This window comes from Neolamprologus multifasciatus, chromosome 3 (genome assembly GCF_963576455.1).
Source record: "Neolamprologus multifasciatus chromosome 3, fNeoMul1.2, whole genome shotgun sequence".
Classification (NCBI taxonomy): Eukaryota; Metazoa; Chordata; class Actinopteri; order Cichliformes; family Cichlidae; genus Neolamprologus; species Neolamprologus multifasciatus.
Window position 1 is genome coordinate 23,028,081 of NC_140441.1, and position 23,548 is coordinate 23,051,628.

General features: G+C 39.5%; 1 protein-coding gene and 1 long non-coding RNA gene across 2 annotated transcripts; one reads left to right on the forward strand and one right to left on the reverse strand.

Moving 5' to 3' along the window:
* Positions 1 to 13,745: 13,745 nt before the first annotated feature.
* Positions 13,746 to 23,418, forward strand: LOC146522052 (uncharacterized). The gene is made up of 3 exons (XM_085154119.1): positions 13,746 to 13,751; positions 14,717 to 14,902; positions 21,800 to 23,418. Exons 1-3 carry the CDS (start codon positions 13,746 to 13,748, stop codon positions 22,253 to 22,255), a joined length of 648 nt encoding a protein of 215 aa, XP_085010245.1. The 3' UTR covers positions 22,256 to 23,418.
* LOC146522053 (uncharacterized) lies at positions 15,539 to 20,393 on the reverse strand. Its single transcript, XR_014872244.1, has 2 exons — positions 16,712 to 20,393; positions 15,539 to 16,629 (listed from the first exon to the last, which is right to left on the reverse strand). It is a non-coding gene; the product is annotated as an uncharacterized LOC146522053 (long non-coding RNA).
* Positions 23,419 to 23,548: the final 130 nt, after the last annotated feature.

A 23,548-nucleotide genomic window follows, 5' to 3' on the forward strand; every position in this document is an offset into this window, starting at 1 on the left:
AAACCAGTGAAAATGTAGTTTTTACAGAATAAAATGTGAACAAGCAGGACTGAGGCCTCAGTCTGTAGCTATCCATACCTCAACGTTACAAAAGCAAAATCCACTGTCCACACCCCAACCACACCTCACCTCACAGTAAATGATCATTTCCATTTTAAGCATTTCCAAATAATCATTTTCCATACTGCCAGTATAAATATACACAGTATACCGTCATCACTACAATATACATGTTTTACACACTCCTTTTATTGTTGACATTTACAGGCTGTGTGCAAAAGGCCACACTCTTCAAATTCATGCCAACTAATATTTTTATGTCCAGTAGGTGTCCTACTAGAGCAAATGAAGCTTCAAGAAGCTTTGCGCTGGGGTGAACCAATTGGATGAAAATCTTCAGTGCTTCATGAAGCTTCATCTGCCCATCACTACTCCCTTCATCCCTCAGGTTCTCATGTTCCCACGCTGCTGAAGATTTAAGGCAGAGCACGTCGTACACCTTAGTTGTCTTCCTCAATGTCAACGATGAATCTCTCATTTTATTTAAAACTTTGCAGTGGGAAGTCTCCTCTCAATCTCCTGGACGCTCAGTAGCATAGCTCTCTGTGCTATGTCTGCTGTTCCTTAACATGATCACTGATCCTCCTCAAGCCTCTATCCTTGCCTCCGCTTCCATCCTGTAGGCGCCCTTCCTCACTCACTTCTCATCATGGCACCTCACGACACCTACAAATTAAAAATGACCCTCCTCTTGCACATGGCTTCTGCCATGTGTCAACTCCCCACTGAGACATGTACAAGAATGTTGCACATTCTCTCTAAAACAATCTCCCGCCAACCTGTAACCTTGAGTAAAAACATTAGTCAGCAGTTACATGTTAAGCCTGTTTAACTCCCAGCTCCACCTGGAGCCTGTATCCTGCAAGACAAATCTGTTAAATCAAACTTCTTATTTACAACCAACTATAGATCATGAGAGTAATAAAGTATTCAGCATAACAGGCAAGTATCATGTGCAGGTTTTCTCCAATCATTAAATCACTATTATTGCCATAATTTGTCCCAAATCATGAATCATCCCAATTTATTCCACAGTTTAATCAGTGACTTTCCTTAAGCAATGTCACCCCACTCGTTTTATCACTATGAGCTCAAAAGTGGCCAGCTAGTGAGCTCCATGTTAAACTATTCCATAAACACTGCATCTCTTATTTGTTTTCTCATGTCACTACTCTGTTTTCTACCGAATCCTCCACATGCACTCTTAACAAAAGCAAAACAAACATTAGCAACACACATTGACCATCCCGGTGGTCAGGCATCGGCCATCCACATTCCAGAGGTGCTATAAAAAACCATAAAGATAGGCCCCCTGTAAAAAGAGAGTGATATTCACTTCCCTGTAGTATTCAACATTTTCCCAAGAACACAGTGTAATAGCCTCACCAACTCATAACCTATAAACACAGTTTTCTTCACACATAAGCCCAGAAATCCTGTAGTAGAAAACAAACATCAACCAATTGTCCTGTTATAAATCACATGATCAAACCACATTAAGAACTGTAATGCTGTAGAGAAGAAAATGCAAATGTTAGCGCTGCGCAGATGTATACACACTTTCTCACAGTTACCTCTGTGAGCAACACAAGGTAGTGAATAACACCCCTGGTAGATTCACAAACACAGAAAGTGGCATTTAAAAGCAAAATCGGTAGGCCAAAGCTCACGCAACCTAGAATGTTGCTGTCATCTTTCTGCTCCTGTAAAAGAAACACACATATATTCATCCACCCTTTCGTCCTGTCTAGGTGGAGGTTAACCTTGAGTCGTGGTCAAGTCTCGTCAGCTTTTGTCAGCTTTTACCAGTCAGTCAGTTTGTTTTATTCCCATTCATTCATTCATTCGTTCATCCATTCTTTCTTTCTTTGCTGATAGTGGAAACCATCATCGCATTTGATTTCCACCCTCAGCAAAATGACGTCATTTCAAAAAGAAAAAGAAGAACTTTAAATTGGATTACCTCGCTGAATCCTTTTTAGGCAGGGACTCTCATTTTCTAATTGTCCCAGATAAGTGGCTTTCTCCAGAGCCCATTTTAATGTGTAGAAACTCACTTGCAACAATTTTCTTGATGACGTGTAGCGCTTTTAATTCCCATCGTGCGGATCTGCTTAAAGAAAAGAAATTCACAAACAGAAATCAGTGCACTGTTCAAAAAACAAAACTAAAAATAAAATGAAAAAATAAAAGATAAAACTGAAAAACAAAAGTAAATAAAAATACAGAAGCCCGGTCTTAGGACTTGTCACAGAATATTCTTTCTCTTATAGGTGAAAAAACACCCAATCTAAAACTTGGTGCCATGGTAAAACTTTCCCCATACTTCAGAAACAAAAACAAAACAAAACAAAACAAAAACAAAAAATCTGCTAGTTTCACTCATTTAAACTCTGGCTGCAGGATTCTGTTCACCCCTGCTACCATCTTCCCCAAAATAATACTAATTCAGTCGTCTATGTATCAGTTCTCAACCCACTCAATAAACCAGACAGGATGATGGTAACAGTATTACCTACTTAAAATTGTGTTTGATCCTAATGAGCTGATCCTAATGAGCTTCATTACGTGTGTGTGTTTATGTTAGTAAGGTTAATACATTTTCTATTTCTATGTATCCTTTTATGTACCTTCCCCCTTTTTTCTGAAACAAAACTCTGTTCACTCCAAATTTTGTTCCAGAAACATCTAAATGAAAAACTCTGTCATAGTCAGGCACAGCTAAACCCCAAATGCTTTCAGGTTACCACAGGCAACCACACTGTGTGTTGTTAACCCCTTCTACAAATACCCTCTTTTAATGTGTTACACTTTATGCATGATTTTGTGTTATCTCTAGTGCATATTATGTGCATGTGTGGTGTCTCTTTCCATTTTTCTAACAGTTCACTTGCATACCTCAGTGCTTGTCTTCCTCCCCCTTTTGTGGTGGTCTGGACACTATGTCAATCCTCCACTTCCAGGCAGTCGCTTGTCTCCCCAGATTCCTTAACCCAATTTGATTCCCCACACTAAAACAGCAGCCACAGTCCTCTTCTGCTCCTTTCTCTCCGTCCTTCTCTCCCACTTTTCCGTCCAATGGCAGTCAGTTCTCTTCAGCTTTGTCCTGTGTATCTCTTTGTCCCACTGTCTCTTTCATTGCCATCTCGCTCCAAACATGGCAAATGTCAAACTCAGACAGTCTTCTCAAAGGTCCTTCACACACAGTGAGGTTGCAGCTTGCTGGAAACGCATCTCCATCCATCCAATCTAGATGGTGGATCTTCTCTTTCTGATGCCGTTTGCCCACAGCGCTGCTGGACCTCTCTGCTCAGAGCTCTGGTATTGTCTCTTGGACCGCTGTCCACTGTTGATGTTCATGCTCGTGCTTCTGGAACTGCACTCGGTGTCTTCAGGGAGAGATTAGCTTCCTTGGAGCTTGCTTGTTCAGGATGAGGACGGGAAGCTGCAAAACAATCCAGCCAAAAATCCTGGCTGGGTGTTTCTATTTTTTGTTTCTAATGATTTTAACCTATAAGTTTCTTCTGACTGCTGCCCATGGAAAATTGATCCAGGTCCGTTCCCCACCTGTAAACGACAGACTGAGAGACTTTCATTATTCACTGTGACTCCAGATGTTTTAATCACTCCTAAAGCAACACATCTCTACTTATTTTGTTTTGAACTCTACTGACTTTAAACCCCAAATGTGAATTTTTATTTGCTCTTAACCATAAACACAAAAAATCTTCTTGATGTTGTTATTAATAATTTTGTATTCACAACACTCCAAATCATGTTTTCGTTTTGTGTCCAGCAGGGGAATAAGATAAACCTCTAGTATCACTGCTTCCCCAGTTGGAGACAATTTCTCACTCACACTTCCACACTTTTTATTTTCTTATTTATTTTAGTTCATTTTCTTTCTCTTTTCTTTTCCTTTTTTATCCCCATTGTTTTGAATCCACACCTTAACCTGTTAACTCACTCATACAGTCAGCAATCAAATTCTCCATTCATCCTTGAGTACTTGATCACCTTTAAATGTCACTGTTAATTTTATCAATTTATTTATCATTACCTTAACACTAATTCACTGTTTTAGTTTTCTTTATTTATTTTCAGTTCACTTTTTCCTATTTGATCACTAGGATTTCTTGACTCTTAGTATTTCACAGAAAATCAACTAATCTTTTCTCCCTCTTTTGTCATCCAGGAATTCACACACATGCACAGCCTGGTCACTCGGCCCCCACCTTTTCTTTCTCTCTCACAGACACACACACACATTTTACTCCTTGTTCGTTCTGCCTGTGAACCCGCCCCTCGAGGCTGGCTCACACACACTTCATGCTTCTCGCAGTCCCATTTAAACTTTCTGTGAGACACTTCTTTCTCTGCTTATTCTGGACAACGCCCTAGACGGCACACAGAGCGGGTGCCATCCGCTCTTGTGCACCTCACAAATTTTCAAACTGCGACACAGAGTCGATACTGCAGTTTCTCTTCCTCTAAAAAATATAAAACCAAACTCAACCCCCCAATTGACTTCACAGTTTGATTTCTACACACCACAAACACACACTATTTTGTTTAATCGTCATACACTCAGCTTCTGTATTAAATCACTTTCACAGCACACCCAGTTATAATCAATATAAGCAATTCACAGCCAATTTACACTTTATTTTATATACTCAGACGTGTATAGACATGACAACAGACACCAGATGCCAAGACAAGTTATTCAACAATTCCTTATCACTTCTTATCACTTCTGTACGGTACAGCCTACGTTTTTGACTAATTTAAAAGCCTCTAAGCCCAGGTCCAACCTTGCTGGTCAATCAACCCGCTTCGGGAACGCCGTCGCCGACAGCGGTCAAATTTCTAAGCCCTAATTAATTTATAACCGCTTCCCGCAGCTCGACAGGGAGCTCCACATCCAGCGTCTAAGTATGCCACTTGCGCTTTCAGCTTTACTTAAAACTCACTGTCACCCACGTTAAATAGTCGCGGTCGGGTCCAACCCTTCAGCCAAACAGCGCAGTAAAAAAGGTAGTCCTTGACTACCTGGCCTTTAACGGGTGTCCAAAGTCCCGCAGGAGACCACCCGAGCTAATCTGGTTACCGCCAGAGATAAGAAAAAAGTGTTGCTGGGAAACAAACAGATTTTCTTCGACCACAACTACGCATATGAAGGCATGGAGAAACGCAAATCTTACATGGGAATAAAAAAAGCACTAAAAGAGAGGAACATTCGGTTCCAAACGCCCTTCACGCGGATTCGTATCTACTGGAGCACCGGTCCGCGGTCTTACGAGGATGCAGAGGACACACCGATTTTATGGGATGCATGCAAAGCAGTGATGAGAGGAAAAATTATTGCTATAACCTCCAATATTAAAAAAAAAACAAAGTTGTAAGATTCCAGAAGTTGCAGTCGGAACTATTACAATTAGAGGCCACACATAAAAATACTATTGATACTAAGACAAAATTAGAAATGGCAAAGAAGAGAAATCTAATTAATGAGATATACACTCATGACATCCAAACGAAATTAATGTTGACCAAACAAAGATATTACAAGGGGGGAACTAAATATATGAAGCAATTGGCATATAGATTAAGAAAACAACAAGCAGACAGAACAATATACCGGATAAGGGACCCAGAAACTAAAATGGAAATGCAGGGTATAGAGGAAATTAAGGATTGCTTTAAGAGATACTATGAAAAACTATATTCACAACCACCCACAAACGACGATGATCAAATGAAGAGTTTGCTTGACATGTTACACCTCCCTAAACTTACAGTAGAAGAAAACAAATCATTAGTGAAGCAAATTACAAGGGAAGAACTTCACTTGGCGATTGAAAAACTTAAGGCAAACAAATCTCCAGGTACAGATGGTTTTACTGCGGAGTGGTACAAGAAATTAAGGGAACCTCTGACTCCGGTCTTACTTAAAACATTTAATTGGCTACTTACGAAGGGAGAAGCACCCTCCTCATGGAACCAAGCCATAATTTCTGTTATACCTAAAGATGATAAAGACAAACTAGAATGTTCCAACTACAGGCCAATAAGTGTATTAAATGTATATTACAAATTGTTTACGTCAATTATAGCATGGAGACTTGAAGGGATCATCCCAAGGTTAATAAACCTAGATCAAACTGGATTTGTTAGGTTGCGCCAAACCCATGATAGTGTTAAGAGAACTCTGCAAATTATTAGACATATTAATTTAAATAAAATACCAGCTATGATGGGAATTTTTATTCCAAGCAATGCTTACATTTGGGTTTAATGGGTCCATCATCGCTACATTGAGGGCCTTGTATAATAGCCCAACTGCAAAAATAAAGATTAACGGTGAACTTTCAGATGCTTTTAAGATTGAAAGGTCCACAAGACAAGGATGCCCACTGAGTCCACTCTTATTTGCTATTTTTTTGGAGCCATTGGCTCAAAGGATTAGGCAGAATGGTAACATAAAAGGCATTAATATTGCTGGAAGTGAGCAGAAATTGGCATTGTTTGCAGATGATATTTTGGTTTACTTATCAAAACCTACCGAATCACTTATGGAGCTCATGTCAGTGTTAAAGGAGTATGGGCTATACTCGGGATATAAATTGAATATACAAAAAACACAAGATCTTAGTAGCTTTTATAGCCCCCCCCCCCCCCCCCCCAAAAAAAATAATAAATAAATAAATAAATAAATAAATAAATAAATAAATAAATCTGCTCAGCAAATACAAACTAAGCTGGGACAAAAGAACTATCAAATATCTGGGCATGAACTTATTAATGGATATAACCAGTTTGGAAGAAATCAACTACCCCCTACTTAAAAAAGATATCATGCTAGATATTAGCAGATGGTCATTAATCCCTTATCTAAGCATCTCTCCTAGAGTGGACGTCATAAAAATGAATATGCTCCCAAAGATACTGTACTTATTCCAGTCTGTTTCTATAGAAAACCCTGATAGATACTTTGTAGAGTGGGATAGGATCCTCTCAAGATTTATATGGGCGGGTAAAAAGCCAAGAGTTAAGTTCAAAACACTTCAGCTTCCCAAAGATAAAGTAGGATTAGGCCTCCCTTGCCTACAGGACTACTACAGGGCAACACAAGTATAATCTTTTTCACCTGGATGAAGAGATCTCCATACATCTACCAGCTGCAAGTCAGAACACAACCCTTGATAGCTTCCCACATTCTGGATACTGAATTTTTGTATTTCAAGTCAAGTCAAATCATCTTTATTTATATAGCACATTTAAAAGACATCAGCGTCGGCCAAAGTGCTAAACAGAGAGATAATGTAATCAATATAAAAGATTGTGAAAACATTCTTATATGTTTGTAAAAATATGTGTACGTAATGTGAACATAGCTGTGTTCACATTACGTACACAACGTAATGTGAACATAAAATACATTTATATGTGTACATATGCAAACATCATTGAATGAGACAAAAGACCAGAATAGCTAAAACAGAATGAGTGGTGTCAGAGAGATCTGAAAGCCTTGGAAAATAGGTACGTCTTCAGATTCGATTTGAAGACTTCCAAGGATGAAGAGAGTTTTATAACAGAGAGAAGACTGTTCTAGATTTTCGGGGCGGCAATGGAGAAAGCCCTGTCACCTCTAGATTTGAACTGGGAGTGTAGAACTAATAAAAGCATCTGACTGGAGGAGCGCAGAGATCAAGTGGGTAGGTGCAAGGTATTTGTTACCCAGCCTCAGGGAGTATGTTCTGCTATCTAAGTAAGAGGCAAACCAATTTAGAGCAGAGCCTTGAATGCCGACACGTCTTGGTGGATTTTGATCCATTTCTGGGTCTATGGTGCAATTGAAATCTCCTGCAAGAACACTAAATGTGGTCAAATTAGCAGATATTTCTTTTATACGTTTTGAGTAAGGATCTTCTGATATACATTCGGAGCATAGATACAGCCAATCAAAACAGATTCCCTATATAAACGTCCTATTGCAATAACAAATCTACCCTGATCATCTTTAATACACTTTGTGAGAACAAATGGAGTATTTTTATGAATTAAAATTGCAACCCCTCTCTTACTTGATGAAAAGGAAGACATCGCGAAGACATCGCGAACGCTTCCTGGCCATCCAGTAAAACTGTTGGGAAGACAACTTTGGAGAAACGTGAACATTTTATTTGTACTGTATAATCTGCATTTGTATTTGTTGAGGGGGGAAAAGTATTTGTATTTGCATTTGAGTAAAATTCAAAATAGGCGTAAAAATTCATTTTTTTTGCATTACACTTCTGATTAGTGTTAACGTGTAAATATTCTTTAATTATAGCCATTATAATAACTATGGATATGCAATATTAGTTGATGTTTTTCCATAAATCCAGCAATGAACATGTAACACGGAACATCATTGAAAAGAAAATAACATAACAGCCATTGCCTCATCTATGGTTATAACCAACAACTAATAAAATGGCATTGTGAACATTATGAACCCCACCACCACCCGTCCTTGTTGAAGGACGCTGAACAGACAGTGAAACTGGTTGTGATGATGAATTGGTGCTTGTGGGGGGGTTGTTAGACAGTACCAGGTAGTGATGGCCAAATGAAGCTTTCTGTAGCACTGAAGCTTGTATTGAAAAACGGTTCATTACTCGAAGCTTTTCAACACAGTCCCTCTGGTGACATCTGGTGGCCAAAAATATGAAGAGCAGCTTGAATCCACAAAATAAAACCAACTGCTTCGTAATGATTGCCCACTCTACAGAGTGGAATTCTGTCTGATATTGGGCCACCGTTGTGTTGCTTTAAACGTGTATTTTTTGGGGTGACAAAAATGTTGTTTATTTCTTTAATAAATAATTTTGACCAGTAATCTTTCCTTGTTTAAACAAGCACCATGGCGTGGTCTTTCTTTGCTTGTGACGTCTTGATGTTGGTAAATACAATAATTGAAAAATACCACGTTGCATATAATATACATATAATAATGTACAACATATTATGGAGTATGCTTCTGCTGTGAGGTCCCGCCTCCATGTACTTATGCAGTTAATCGCTAGAAGGGTATTTTTATAAATAATATTACATTATAGGGAAATTTTCCTATACATATTTTTGACCTGGGGTAGAATTGATTGTGAACTGGAAAGGGAAAATGCTTATGAACTTGCAAATTACAACATGATGCATTTAAGGTAACCCTTTTCCATTTGTATTTAAGAAGAAAATTTGTTCCACTGTGTGATGGCCGAACCTGTTCCTTTTATATTTAGATAATTTCTCCTGCCTTAAGGAAAATCTCTTCACATGGAACAGACGAGGCTGGAGTGCACAGGAATTGGTAGAGATGCAGTTATACAGTCTAACTGGGCCCCACAAACTATCAGCTAAAGAGAATAAATAAATTAAATTGCTGCACATTTTGCAGACTAACAGTTTAAGATTATTTAAAACAGAAAATGTATCTTTTTATAACATTAAATGTAAAGAGTCAAATAGAAGTCTTTCTAAAGTTATTTAATGATATTATGAAAAGCAGATTTTTGACATTTTAAGTTTTTCCCGTTGTCAGATAAAATAAACACGCACAAAACAAAAGCAAACAACAAGAACACAAAGCTGGAAAACCCACCCGATTGACCAAAATCAACTCAAAATACTCCCACACAACAGAAACTCCTCTATTCCTCGCTTGCTCTCCAAATCTCTCAGTAAAATATCAGTGGTTTGCTATCTGTCACCATCAAACACTCCACAAATCCCGCGAATGATTCACTTCCTCATAAACCATTGAATCAGATACCGAAGCAGTTAGGTTCTAAATGAAGCTTCGGCCGTCACTGATCACGTGACTCTTGCTAAACGAATGCAGTGTGTTGATTGTATTGACACACGCACCAGAGCGTCAGCTTCAAGCGGGCCATCACTAGTACCAGGTATAAGATACTTTAAGTGCATGTGATTATGCATAATAGATGTTGACAGATGTTTGATATCTCTGCCTCTGCTGATTTGACTTTTGCACACATTACATATCAGTTTGGTTTCATCTGCAGCACTGAATGTAAAATGTAAAATTTTTCCATACCGTACTTGATCAAGTTTTTTTGGCTGGTGGAGGATCAAGAGGTGGCTCAGCAGCAGCAACACTCTTTTCTATTTGGTTGATCAAATCCATGTGGGGAGTTTCAGCTACATTAATGAGTGACTGGACAACGGGAAGCTTTGCTAAGGTTAACTCGCCTATAGCCTATATCTTGCTGTCTGCAAAAGAGAGAGTGACTTAAATGTACAATATAACTCCCACAATTGCATACCATTCAACACAACTACACAAGCATTGTTTTAACCTTTTAAACCCAACTTTAATGTTAGTCTGTCAACAGCCTATTGTTTAAATTACCAAGCTAACCAAGCTACGTAAAGACAGCAAACATGAGAGCACCCGACTGCAGACGTCAATAATGCAGCGTAATGGAATAATCTCCCGATCTTCGCAAAAGTTATAAACTGCCTCCGGAACCCAGTTAAGGTATAAAAAAATCTATTCAGTCTTTTATCGCTCAGCCGAGCCTTCGCTGTTGCTGTGTGGAGCAGCCCGTGTCAGTCACCTCTTACACATCACTCACTCACTCATCCGGGCATGCACTGTGGTCTCATAAGGAAACTCAGCTTTTTGATATAAAGCTTTTCTTTTTCCCAAATACAAATATTTTTAAAGTATTTGTTTGAAATAAGTATTTGTAAAAAACAGCCAGCCAATCAGTTTGAATCTGTTCAATCTGAATCAATGATATGCTGCCCCATTGACTGTAGAAAACATGGACGACGCGACAGGTCCCCAAAAATGAAGCCAAAACGTCTCTATCGCCCCCTGGTGTCTGGCTGCAGTATAGGTCATAAACCCCGCCTCCTCCATGTTGGGACTGGGGTCAGACTAAAATTAATTTATTCTCCTTAGATAATTTTTTTCCAAAGATTCTTTTTTTTGTTTTCAATAGTTCTCATCACGCTGATTGATGTTCAAGGGGTCTCCTTTCCCATAAGTTTGATTCTAATTCCTACCGCGCTGATGTTAAATTGGGGTGAAACGTCATCATAAGAGCTTTGACTGACAGCTGCAGTCACGGAGAAACTTGCGTATCTCTGTTCGCGAATAGCAGATAGAGCGTAGGCTCTGAGAGGAGGACCAGCGTTTACGCTACGAAAACACGACCAAGTGTTTTAAACCTGACAGCCTGAGGTGTTCTTCAGTAAACTGGACTACCCGACAGAAGGACCCGAGGCCCCGCTGCACTTTTTCGGTAAGTTAAACGTGTTTGTAAGCTAATCCGTAACTACCGTCCATAGCTAGCTCCTGAGACCTAGCTAGCTAAGATGAGCACTCGGCTGTCAGGGTTCGTTTAGCTAATCTGTGCAGGTGAATGAATTTACTAAAGAAATCAAGAGAAACGCCCCGGGCTGCTCAGTCACTAATTACTGTTACTGTACTTTTATTACAAGTATTATACTGTAAAAGCAACAGGCTGCACCCTGCTTCAGCTCCTGTGCAGAGCTGAATATTAAATATGTGCAAACAACAGCATGTTTTCAGTCTCTTGCCACATCTAAAGACAGTAACCATTTTTTTAAAGCTTGTACTTCAGTAACTCATCATTAATCAGGAACTATGGATTAGTGTACTGTAATACTAAAAAAAATGTAAGAGAAGAACTTCAGATCCTGAGTGTGTGAGGACAGAAAAATCAGCTTTATTTCAATATTGAGGGATAAAATTTATATCTGAGTTTGATGGTTCTGTTGTCTTTGTGATTACAGGAGCTGCCCTCCGATTCAGTCCTCAGCACCACCCAGTGACAGCAGACAAATCATCCAACATGTTCACATGTTACTGCAAATGAACTGATGAAAACAGTACAAAGGTTAAAGTACCACACGTGCTGTAGTGAAAGCTGCAGCTGTTTTATTGATAAAGTTAAAGACAAAAAAACAAAAGGATTAATCACTCATGTAACTGTGTCACTATATATCAGCATTAACAGGACCTCAGTTTGGTGTTTCACAACGCTGCTGATCTCAGACCTGCACAGCTTCCTTTTTAAACACTTGATGTACTCAGCTGCACAAAGAGCATATGAGATTTTCTCTAACACAATTAAATAAAACGTGATGAAGGTCAAGGTCGTCACTTGTATTGTGAACTACAACTTGTCATCTGGAATTCTTTCACAGTTTTTTGCAGATAGTGTTATTTACCATGAAGTGATTCAGAGTTATTCATACCAGAGTAACCAGAGAGGATCACATATTTTTAAATATATAACTTTCTACAGGACTGAATATAATATCTTTATGTAAAAGCCTGGAGCCTTTGGGGAGTATCTGAGTATTTATAACATTACACAAACCAAAGGTCTCATCACAGTGTTGATGAAATGCTGGGTTTATCCATCTCCTGGGGCGGGCCTACGGAGGAGTGCTGAAGATTTCCCTGTGAGGGAGCTGCTGGTGAAGATCATGAGTCCTGCTTGATCAATGCGATGAGCTTCAGTCTTCCTGTTGTTTCTTAAATGATGCCTCTTACAGCGGGTTAACAGAACTTATGGCACAGGACAGCTGTGATGAAAGAAGTTTTTCCAAACCTCTGGACCCAGGAAACCCAGCTTGGTCCTGATGGTCTCCCTCACTAGTTTCTCTCCAGGGTGAATGTAGCTGTTGATATAATATGGACTCTATTATTAAATGAAAAGAACAAATTAGACTACACTACTGAAACCTGCTGCTGATGTTTTTAAAGTCTCCATGTTACCAGGCTGTAGAGATTTAAACAGTTTTAGATCCATTACACTCAGTCTTATGTTAAAATCTCAAAGGACAGCATTATATTTTTGATATTAACAGTAACTCTGGGCCTCTGTAGAGTGTGCAGCTGATCTCGTCGCTGTCTAAAAATGGATTAAAAAAAACACAAGAAGTGCTGAATCCTTCAATAACACAGACTATTAGAGTAGCAGGTGTGTAGCATCGCTAACTAGCTAGCAACAAGCCTCTAACACAGTGCATATGCTAGCGGCTAATCTAGCTAACGAATTAACAACTGAGCGATTTTAGAACTATAAGATGATAAGCTGTGTGTCTTTTTTATAACAGTGACATGGTTGTATTTACCTTAAATAAACGAGTCGTCAGTCGCGGTAAACCAGCAAAAAAACTCGAGCAGCCGGGCTACGTAAAAAGCGTAGGGGGGCGTGTTTGCGGTCACGTCCAGCGGGTGTGTGGGCGGGAGCGTTACACAGTCGCTCCACCTCAAGTCACTACTGCGCAGACTCTGGCTCCAAATTTGCAAGATGGCAGCCTCCACAAGCAGTGTATTTTGGCTTCATTTTTGCACAATGGTAGGAGGCGGGGTCGCGTCGTCCATCTTTTCTACAGTCAATGTGCTGCCCCCCAAGGAATAAAAATTGGGTTTATCCCACACACACACACACACACACAGCGCCAAGTGAACAGGGTATTAAGTGATAGTGTATTAATTTGTAAGGAAAAAAAAGTTGAACAAGGTGGAATTGAACCCACGACATTTTGGGCTGTAGACCAGACCATTACCAATCACACCACTGGTTAAGGAGGAGGAGTTCCTGGAAAACAGAGTAATGAGGAGTCAGAATTAGATGGCGGTGAGAGGCAAAAAACAGTTTTTTGGTGTTACAAAACGTTGTGTAAATCAAAAAGTGGGTGATATTCAGAGCTCTCTGAAATTCCATCGAGGAGATATGACGAGAGAAAAAACAGCTTCATTTTCAGAGCTTGAAAACTGAGAGAAGGACAGATTTCCACCCCTCAAACAAATGTAATTTATGGCTCAACGGTAAGATGACTGTAAAAAACTGCTTCCACTGTGAGTGCCAGCAGTGTCTGAAGATGAATTGGCACAAGCCTCGTGCCTCTTCATTGCACAGTTTAGGTGATATGACAATTTGAAAATACCTCCCGTTACAGAATTTCAGCTCTGAGTTTCACAACCTCCCCATAGACTTTGAATGGTAAGTTTTCAGACATTGTGTCACTTTGAGGCCAATTACGAAAAAACGGTAACCCTCACAATAATGATAGTGACATTGTCTTAAAGCCAACAAAAATACCTACGTTTTGATGTATAATTTGTGTGGCTTCAGCGAAAATTGAGTAAGCAGCAGGAGTTTGTTCGTACATGAATAAGGGTTTCCGAGCTTAGACTGCACGCACTCTAACAGCAATGATAGAAACCCATGCAAATCCTCATAATTCATGCAAAAGTTAAAAATTAATTTAAGGGAAACAGTAGAACTTGTGGAAAAGCTGAATTAGACAGTAGAAGCAGAAAGACAGGAGAAGAGTTTAAACGTGGAATGGGTGTTCTAGGTGAAAGTATGTGGAAGTAGTTAACCCTCTGGGGTACATGCATTTATTTTTTTTTAATTGTACATTGTATTGTATTTTATGGACATTTTTAGCCATGGTACCAAAATCATAATTGTTAAGTGTAAGTAGTCAACACATAAATGGAAACATTAAAAAAATATTGATGCTGTGTCAGTGTTTAGAACTTGTTTCTATCAAAAACATAAATTAGATGTCCTTACATCTTTAACATCTTTTTCAGGGCCAGTACAAATTTAAGTGCCCAGCTCTAAAGGATGGTACGCTACAGAAGTGTGATGCAGCTTGGTCCTACCAAGAGGTGCGCAGGCTGGCAGTACTGACAACAGAAGAGATGGAGTACTTTGAAGAGAACATCGCTCGCCTAGCTGCCACAGGGTACTGTGAATTTAAAACTGTAAGTGTCCAAGTTAACCTCATTTAGTTAAGAGTTTAGTAGAGAATGATTGCTCCTACAAAACAAAAGGCTATTTTGGGGATAATTTTCTTTGTTCCCTGATTTATATCAACAGCAGGATTAACACACTGAGCTGTAAATTTAATAAATGATCTCAATCAAAACCGCCTGCGCTGTCATGAAGAAAAAAAATAGACGGAAATTTTCAACGCCCACTCCCGTTCTCTATGCTGTAACGGGTAACACTGCAATTGGCAAGAATTTGGCTGATAACTTGATAAATGACTTTTTTGTTAGAAAGAAAAACATTTTTGTCTTTTGTTTATTTAAACATGTATTTTGATAAGTAAAAATAAATCCTGAAAAAAAAAAATTGAGGCAATCAGGATAGGCCCATTGTTGAAGTGAGCAGGTCCTGGCCCCTTAGGCCCACTCACAGTATTCAAACTGTGCTTAAAAAAGGTACCATTTTCACATGGTTAAGTGTTTCAGAAATTATTGAATTCTTTAAATGTATATTTACAAGTAATCATGTAAGGAGAAAAACCTCAGGAAAGCAAAGAATCACGGGCCCAGAGTTAATTCATGTACATGGACGATTACCTGACACCTTCCGTCGACTACAGAAAGTGTAGGCAAAGCGAGCCAGGCTTTCGCTCAGAGTTTATTATATACTGTCCTCTCACGTAACACTCATGGGTGGAGTACAAGTTAGGAAAAAACAACTTCTTATCTGCTGCTTGCATAGAGGCTGCACAGGATGCAAGCTTGCAAGACGAAGATGGACAAGTTGATTAACGATCTTGTAGTGGGTTAGAACAATACATGTGGGTGTTGTCTAAACTTGAGCAACTTCCTCATGTGATCACTTTGTTGAAGCTAAAGAATTTGCTGACACGCTATGTACAAGCATTACTGTGCAATTCAAATAAAGCTAAACATAAAGGTAAAATCTTTTCACATTCCCGCCTGTTTTTAGCATTTTGAATTGTACGGCAAAACGCATATCATTTATCAGGACATAACTTCTTACAACATGTATTTTCAGTTAGTTCATCATAGAATGCATTTGCTGATTTTTATAGGCAACTTAGACACTTGTATCAGAGTCTACATCATAGTCATCAGTAAGTAACTACTTGTCTTTCACATTTTCAGTTACTACATAATTAGTTGCACTTCATCTTCATTTAACAAATAGGAAAAGAAGTCTTCATGATCTTCATCGGTTTGTGGTACATCTGCGTGAGTGATAAACTTATCATCTGTGAAATTACAGCCTTTAAACAAGGTATAACACAAGTAAAGAAAAGCAAAATAAAATAAAATATAATAAAGTAAAATAAAACCAGGAAAACTCCAACGCCGATCAACAGTCTCTTTAGAATCTGAAGCCATGTTTAAAGAATGTACATTATCTGGTATGTAGGTGCAGCACATGGTGTTGAAAGACACACAATCCTCCTTTCTCAGCCAGGATCATGTCCAGTGCTACACGATATTGCATTACAGCAATTCAGAGAGCGTCCATTTCTTGGTTATGTCCCTTGCTGACCTTGCAGGATGCATTGAGGAACAAGCCAAATCTTTTTCCAGCATGTTTTCCAGTCCCTATCCATGGGAAAAGAGCGTGGAGAACTTTCTGTCCTGTGATAGGAATACCTATGACTCTTCTACTGCAGAAAAAACCCCTCTGTGGAAAGGGTGCTGGGTCCAGTTATTTTACTGCTGTTATGATCCTAGCAGTCTTCAGAGTGTCATCGTATGCACAGTACAGTGACACAGCATTAGGTGATGTTCATAGGAAACTGCTGTTATCACACCATAGCTTCTGGTTCCTGTGCTTTCACAGAATCATGATGTCATCCTCGGACTCCCTCTGCACTGTCACGCTTGGTACGCCCCCCTTATCCTTCAGGTGCCCGTCTGTTGTCCACAATCTCCTCCGTCGGGCTCTGGAAATCCCCCTTGGCACAGTTCTCATTCCAACGCAGCTTCGTGGTCCTTGCTGCGGCTCCAAAGTCTAATCTCATGATGGGCCCCAACCAGCTCGACCTTTGACCTCAACCACTGCCTGGGCTGTCAGCTATGTCTGGAATGGTTCTTGCTTCTCACCGGGCCTCTGAAGATTTCTCAGGAGATGACTGCTGCACCTGTATTTCCTTGTTAGGAGGAAAAACTTCTATTTGGAGAGCATGTCAACAATCATCAAACCACATTCTTTAGTTCAGTGAACTTCACTTATAGGCCATCAAAGCCTCATCTGAACATGGTTGCACCACTTGCATAGGTTTGATACCCGTTGAATGAACTATTAATCACACAAATCGCTGCAAAAATCATATAAAACATAGTTTAATGTTAATTCATTGTTTCATGTTAATCCTGGACCCCTCCTCTTGACGCATGGACACTCCCATGAGTCAACTCATCAAAACCAAATTCCTGTCTTAAAGAAAAAGGTTAACTAGATCATGTCCCAGGCAACATCAGGGCATCTCCTCCTCTGGAGCAGCACCACCTCGGACCTATAATCCTGCAGTAAAAGATGTTAGTGTGATTTGCATATTAAGTTTGCTTAAAAACTGGCTCCGCCAGGAGCCTGCATACACACCATCATGGCCTGAAAAACAAGATCTGGAAGTGAAATCAAAATAACCTTCACATTTTCCCTAAAACACAGTATAACAGCATCACCACTCATAACCTGTAAGCACAGTTTCTTCACACATAAACCCAGAAATCTTGTAGTAGAAAAACATTAACTAGTTGTCCTGGTATAAATCACATGATCAAGTCACATGAAGAACTGTAATGCTGTAGAAAAGAAATGTAAATGTTAGAGCTGCGCAGGTGTATACACTCTTTCTCACAGTAATCTCTATGAACAACACAAACCCATGAATAACACACCCCTGGTAGATTCACAAACACAGGAAGTGGCATTTAAAAGTTAAATCGGTATGCAACCTCGGATGTTGCTGTCATCTTTCTGCTCCTGTAAAAAGAAACACATAAATTCATCCACCCTTTTGTCCTGTCTAGGTGGAGGTTAACTTTGAGTCGTAGTCAAGTCTTGTCAGGTTTTATCAGTCAGTCAGTTTGTTTTTATTTCCATTTATTCATTCATCCATTCTTCTTTCTTTGCTGATAGTGGAAACTATCGCCGCATTTGATTTCCACCCTCAGCAAAATGACGTCATTTCAAAGAAAAAAGAAGAATTTTAGATCGGATTACCTCGCTGAATCCTTTTTAGGCAGGGACTCTCATTTTCTAATCGTCCCAAATAAGTGGCTTTCTCCTGAGCCCATTTTAATGTGGAGAAACTCACTTGTAACAATTTTCTTGACGACGTATCGTATAGCGCTTCTAATCGTGCAGATCTGCTGAGAGAGATTATCGAACAAAACTTTCAGTGCTCTGTGAAAGTATCAAAATAAAAAGGCCTTGTTAAGTCATGACACAAGCTCCTCATCTCAGGAGGGTAAATCATACCATTAGCATGATTTATCATACCATCATACTAATTGGCAGGCTCAACTTCACAACAAAAGAAAAATCATCAGCTAGATTCACTCCAAACCAACCATCAGCTGCACAACACACAACATAAGCCTAATATGTTATTAGCTATGAGTTTAATCCCCAGGTCTGTGCTTCTCACTCATTTAGGCCACACACACCCATTTTATTCAGTTTTCCTTTTTTCCTGTCATCATAAAACATGTGACATGTCATCAGCTATTTCACAAAAGAAGTTTGTTCTGACGTATTCAGAGTTGTGTATCTAGGTACAGGATTCACTCGCACATCAAAACAGGAAACTCAGTGTTTTAGAGTCTCCACTCTAACAAACTCCAACACATCTCATTCACTCGTGCTAAAATTCAGTCACCTTTCATTAATCTAAGAACGATCAACTAATTTGCATATCAGCTATTAACCCACTAAGATGACAGGACAACAGAAATGCATGTTCAAAATGTTATCACAAAAATAGAATTTCCCTCATACAGTAAATTACTTGTGCTGCATCAATCAAGCAGGAAGCATCTCCCAATTCACTATATTAACAACTAAATTTATTGTCTGATTACTGGTTGGTCAAATCAGAATCTTTTTCCCCACAAAGGTTAAACTGTTGTCCTGCAACCTAGAGAGTCAATTTTTTTTAATTATTGGATAAATTCAGCATTTGATAACAAGTGTCTGTTAAATTTACCCTATTTTAACACTGATGAGAGATAACAAGCTAATTTTCATTGCATGTGTGTTTGTGTTATTAGGCAGGTTTAATGCATGTCTGTGGAGCTGCATATCCAGCAGAACATGTTCTTAAAGCTGCCTTTCCTACACATTTCTCTGCTATATTTAATCATTTTGTAACTAATGTGCTATGAGTCCACTGATCTTTGCATCACTTCTCATCACACTAAGTGACTTGGACAAGATGGTAAACAGACTCACATGCTTAAGATGTTGTCTAATCTTCATGAGCTCTCTTGTGTTTGTGTTAGTAGGGTTAATGCATGTTCTGCTTGTGTGTGTGATTTTGTATGTTTCTTTTTTCAGTGTTTCAGACTCCTTCACAATTTTCCCACTTAAGCAGTCAGTTTTCTTTTCCCAGGTTTGCTAACCCAAATTTTGATTTCCCACATTAAACACTTACTCTCACTGTTGTCCTCTCCCACTTCAACAGTCTAATAGCAGGCAGTTCTCCTTCAGCTTTGTCCTGTGTTCCACTGTCTCTTCTTGCCATTTTACTCCAAAGGTGGCAAATGTCAAACTCCAACAGTCTCCTCAGTTCTCCTCAAATGTTCTTGTCACATGCACAGTGAAGTTGCAGCTTGTTGGGAACACAGTGCCATTCATCCAATCAGGCAGGATGATGGGTTTGCTCTTCTTCTCTGATGCTGTTTGTCCACACTGCTGCTGCTTGCTGGGACTCTTTGCCCAGGACTTTGCTGCTGTCTCTTTATCTGCCATGTTATTGCTCTTTGGAGCTGCATTCCTTGTCTTCAGGGAGGAGTGAGAGCTCGCTTGTGAGTTTAAGAGACACATGGTGCTGTAAATAAGTTAGCCAGAAACTTGGCCTGAATGTTTCTAATGATGTTAAACTATAACTTTCTTCCGACCGCTGCATGTGGAAAATTGATTCAGGTCTGCTTGTCACCTGAAAGTGACAAACTAAGACATGTTCATTATTATCATCACTGCTTAACCAACGCACACAACTCTCTCTCTCTCTGTTTTTTGTGTATTGTCCTTTCTTAAAAGCAGAAAATGAGATTGTAGTTGTTCTTGGCTGATCAACACAAAACCTTTTTCCTATGATTATTTTTCATCTACAATGTAAATTTTGTCTCTTTTTTACTCTTTTTTTTTTTCTTTTTTTTTTTTTTCCAATAGCTGGTGACCTGCAGAATCACCGCTCTCACAATCAGATGCAATTACTTTTACACAGCGCACAAAAACACCGTGACGTCAGACACATTCACACTCACGTTTATTTTTCATTATTCAGTCGGGTCTGTTTCCAACCCTTTTTAAACTACTTTAAACTACTTTGATCTCCATGTATAAACACTAAATTGTCCGGCGCCTGGACATTTTTTCTCTAGCCACTGCTCGTCAGCAGTGAGTTTGGTGGGCTGATTAAATAAAAAGACAGTAACAAAGGAAGTAGTTCAGCAACTTAATGTGCTGTCAAAAAAGTTAACTTACTTCCGACACACAAACATTTATACACAGTCGCGCAGATCCTTACGGCGGGTCACTCCTAAACCCTTACGGCGGGTCACTCCTAAACCCTTACGGCGGGTGAGACCTTTAACGTGTTTTACTTTACAATCCTTTCGGCGGATTAGTCCTATGAACCCTTACAGTGGGTTAACCTTATTACACGTATTTTTTTTAAAATCCGTACAGTGGATTAGACTGTCAAACCCTTTCGGCGGGTGAAACCTATTTCTGTTTTACGCGAGTGTGATTGAGTGGATTCTTTTACCTTTCCAAGATCTCTCCATCTATGTTTGAGGTCTTTCACTGGATCCCAGCGTCGTGGACCACTGATAAGAACACCGGCCACTCCTTCCATGGAGGAGGGTGTCAAAAAACCTCGGTGCGGGGTCCCAATGACGACAGGATACAGCGTAGATCTCTGGTTTGGAGTCACAACAATTGAGTTGCTTTTTCCAACTCCGGCTCGGAGGACCAAGAAATGTAAGGAGAAAAACCTCAGGAAAGCAAAGAATCACGGGCCCAGAGTTAATTCATGTACATGGACGATTACCTGACACCTTCCGTCGACTACAGAAAGTGTAGGCAAAGCGCGCCAGGCTTTCGCTCAGAGTTTATTATATACTGTCCTCTCACGTAACACTCATGGGTGGAGTACAAGTTAGGAAAAAACAACTTCTTATCTGCTGCTTGCATAGAGGCTGCACAGGATGCAAGCTTGCAAGACGAAGATGGACAAGTTGATTAACGATCTTGTAGTGGGTTAGAACAATACATGTGGGTGTTGTCTAAACTTGAGCAACTTCCTCATGTGATCACTTTGTTGCAGCTAAAGAATTTGCTGACACGCTATGTACAAGCATTACTGTGCAATTCAAATAAAGCTAAACATAAAGGTAAAATCTTTTCACAAATCCTTAAAAAAAATTAGGAAAACGTATAAAAGTATTTTGGTTAATTTTGGTTAAATGTAGTCATTAATCTTTGGTCAAAGCAATGCCAGCAATTCCCCACTGCTCTTAGTCATCATGATAAAAACAAACTAACTTGGTAAGTTTACTGCACTGATGTGAGGATAATATCAATCGGATCAGTTTCAGTCATGTGACTCTAAATAAAGAAAGTTTATATCCAAAAACACTGAACTTCTTGAATGTTTGTCATAACAGTGTCCTGGTTGCAAAACCTATGTGGAGAGAGAGGACCTGACCAACCTTAATGTTCAGTGCACTATCTGCACAGCTGACAAGAAGAAAGTGTCCCAGTTCTGCTGGCAGTGTTTGAAGCCATGGAAAGGCAGCGCTCCACGCTCTAACCGCTGTGACAACGATGGATGTATCAATCACGACCTCGAACTTCTCAAGAACTGCAATACTACCGCTCTCCCTCAGGTTGAGGGGGTCGATGCCTGTCCCTCCATCCGGGCCTGTCCCACCTGTGGTCAGAGGGTGGAGCACGATAAAACAGGCTGCAAGAACATCATCTGTCCTTGCTGTCAGAAAGAGTTCTGCTTTGTGTGTCTGAAACTCACTCCTGAGTGCTTGAAGACAAGTTCTTACTTCATCCCCTGCAGTGATGGTGTGGCTCCCAGACAAACTTCAATACCTGTGTGGTGCAGAAACTAAGACACAGCATGCTCTCTGAGTCATTATCCTTCTCTCATGTTAGACTTTTTCTTTTATATTTCATTCAGAGAATTTCATTGAGAGAAGCCAAATGTTTTACAGCCTGACTTGTTCATATGCTTTAAATAGTGGTAAACTATGTTTCCTGTATGCATTTTTATGTTGTACAACAGACTTTAAAAAAATAGTTTTCTTTGACTTAATCTCTGTTAAATAATAGTTAGTCACCGACAAACAAGTCACTTGATAAAGATTCCTTGCAAAGAAACAGAATACATATTTAGTGTCTGACAAATATCAGTTCATGTAGATATTTGTGTTAATCAGTTTCTGCAGCTTTAATATAAATGAAATTAAATGAAATTAACCCTAGGTGCAGTAGAGGGCCAACAATGAGACAACCACAAAAGTAGGAATGGTTTTACTGGTGGAGGACGCTGATATTTTTTTTGTCATCATCTATTCTTTTTTACTAGTTTTCATTTGGTTACGGTCAGTTTCACTGCTTTTAGCGTGAGGTGAAAACTCGACCCTACAGAGGTTGCACAAACAGTCCAACTCCACCGGATGCCACAAAACCACATGCCACTGCCAGAAGGTTTTCTGTGTCTCCCAGCAGTCTTAAGAGCATGGAGCAGACTACAGGAGACAAGCGGTTACTCTAAGAGAGCTGGAGAGGGTTGTAGAAGGCCTTCCACCCATCTGCAGTACCGGCATCTGTTCCTTTGTGGAAAGAGGAACAAGTTGAGTACTACCTTAGCTTCAAAATGACTTCCAGCACTGGTGTGAATGTCTCTGACCAAACAATTAGAAACAGACTTCTTGTGAGTGGCCTTAGGCCCTGATGTCCTTTAGTGGTCCTGTGCACACTACTCGGCACTGTGGAGTATAAATGGCCTTTGCCAATGAATACTAACAGAGTGACAGTAACAATAAAAATAACGGTCTCCTTTCCAAATATTTTTGCCACTATGATTTCACCCCACATGTGCCCATTCTCCTTGTTGTTCTATGTTTACTAGCTGACTGACTCATGTTTGTGCTGAAAAACTATGGGAGTCAAATTAAAGTAATGAAACACACTCTCCTCTCTATTGTCCCATTTATTATATTTCAATTAGGAAGTAAAATTGTTTTAAGTAATATGCATTGAATTCACGTTCATTTAACCATGTTAAGTTTATCCGAAAATCTTTTTCTTAATTTGTAAATTTTAAGTTTAAATCTGATCTAAGCTAGGTGAATTTCTTATTGGGTCAAGAGGTAAAGTCATATACAATATATGGACAACGT

What these genes read in the sequence shown, in the direction of transcription:
- LOC146522052 (XM_085154119.1), top strand. An exon ending in TTAAAACTGTAAGTGTCCAA is followed by an intron (nt 14,903 to 21,799) that starts GTTAACCTCATT and finishes TTGTCATAACAG; the next exon opens with TGTCCTGGTTGCAAAACCTA.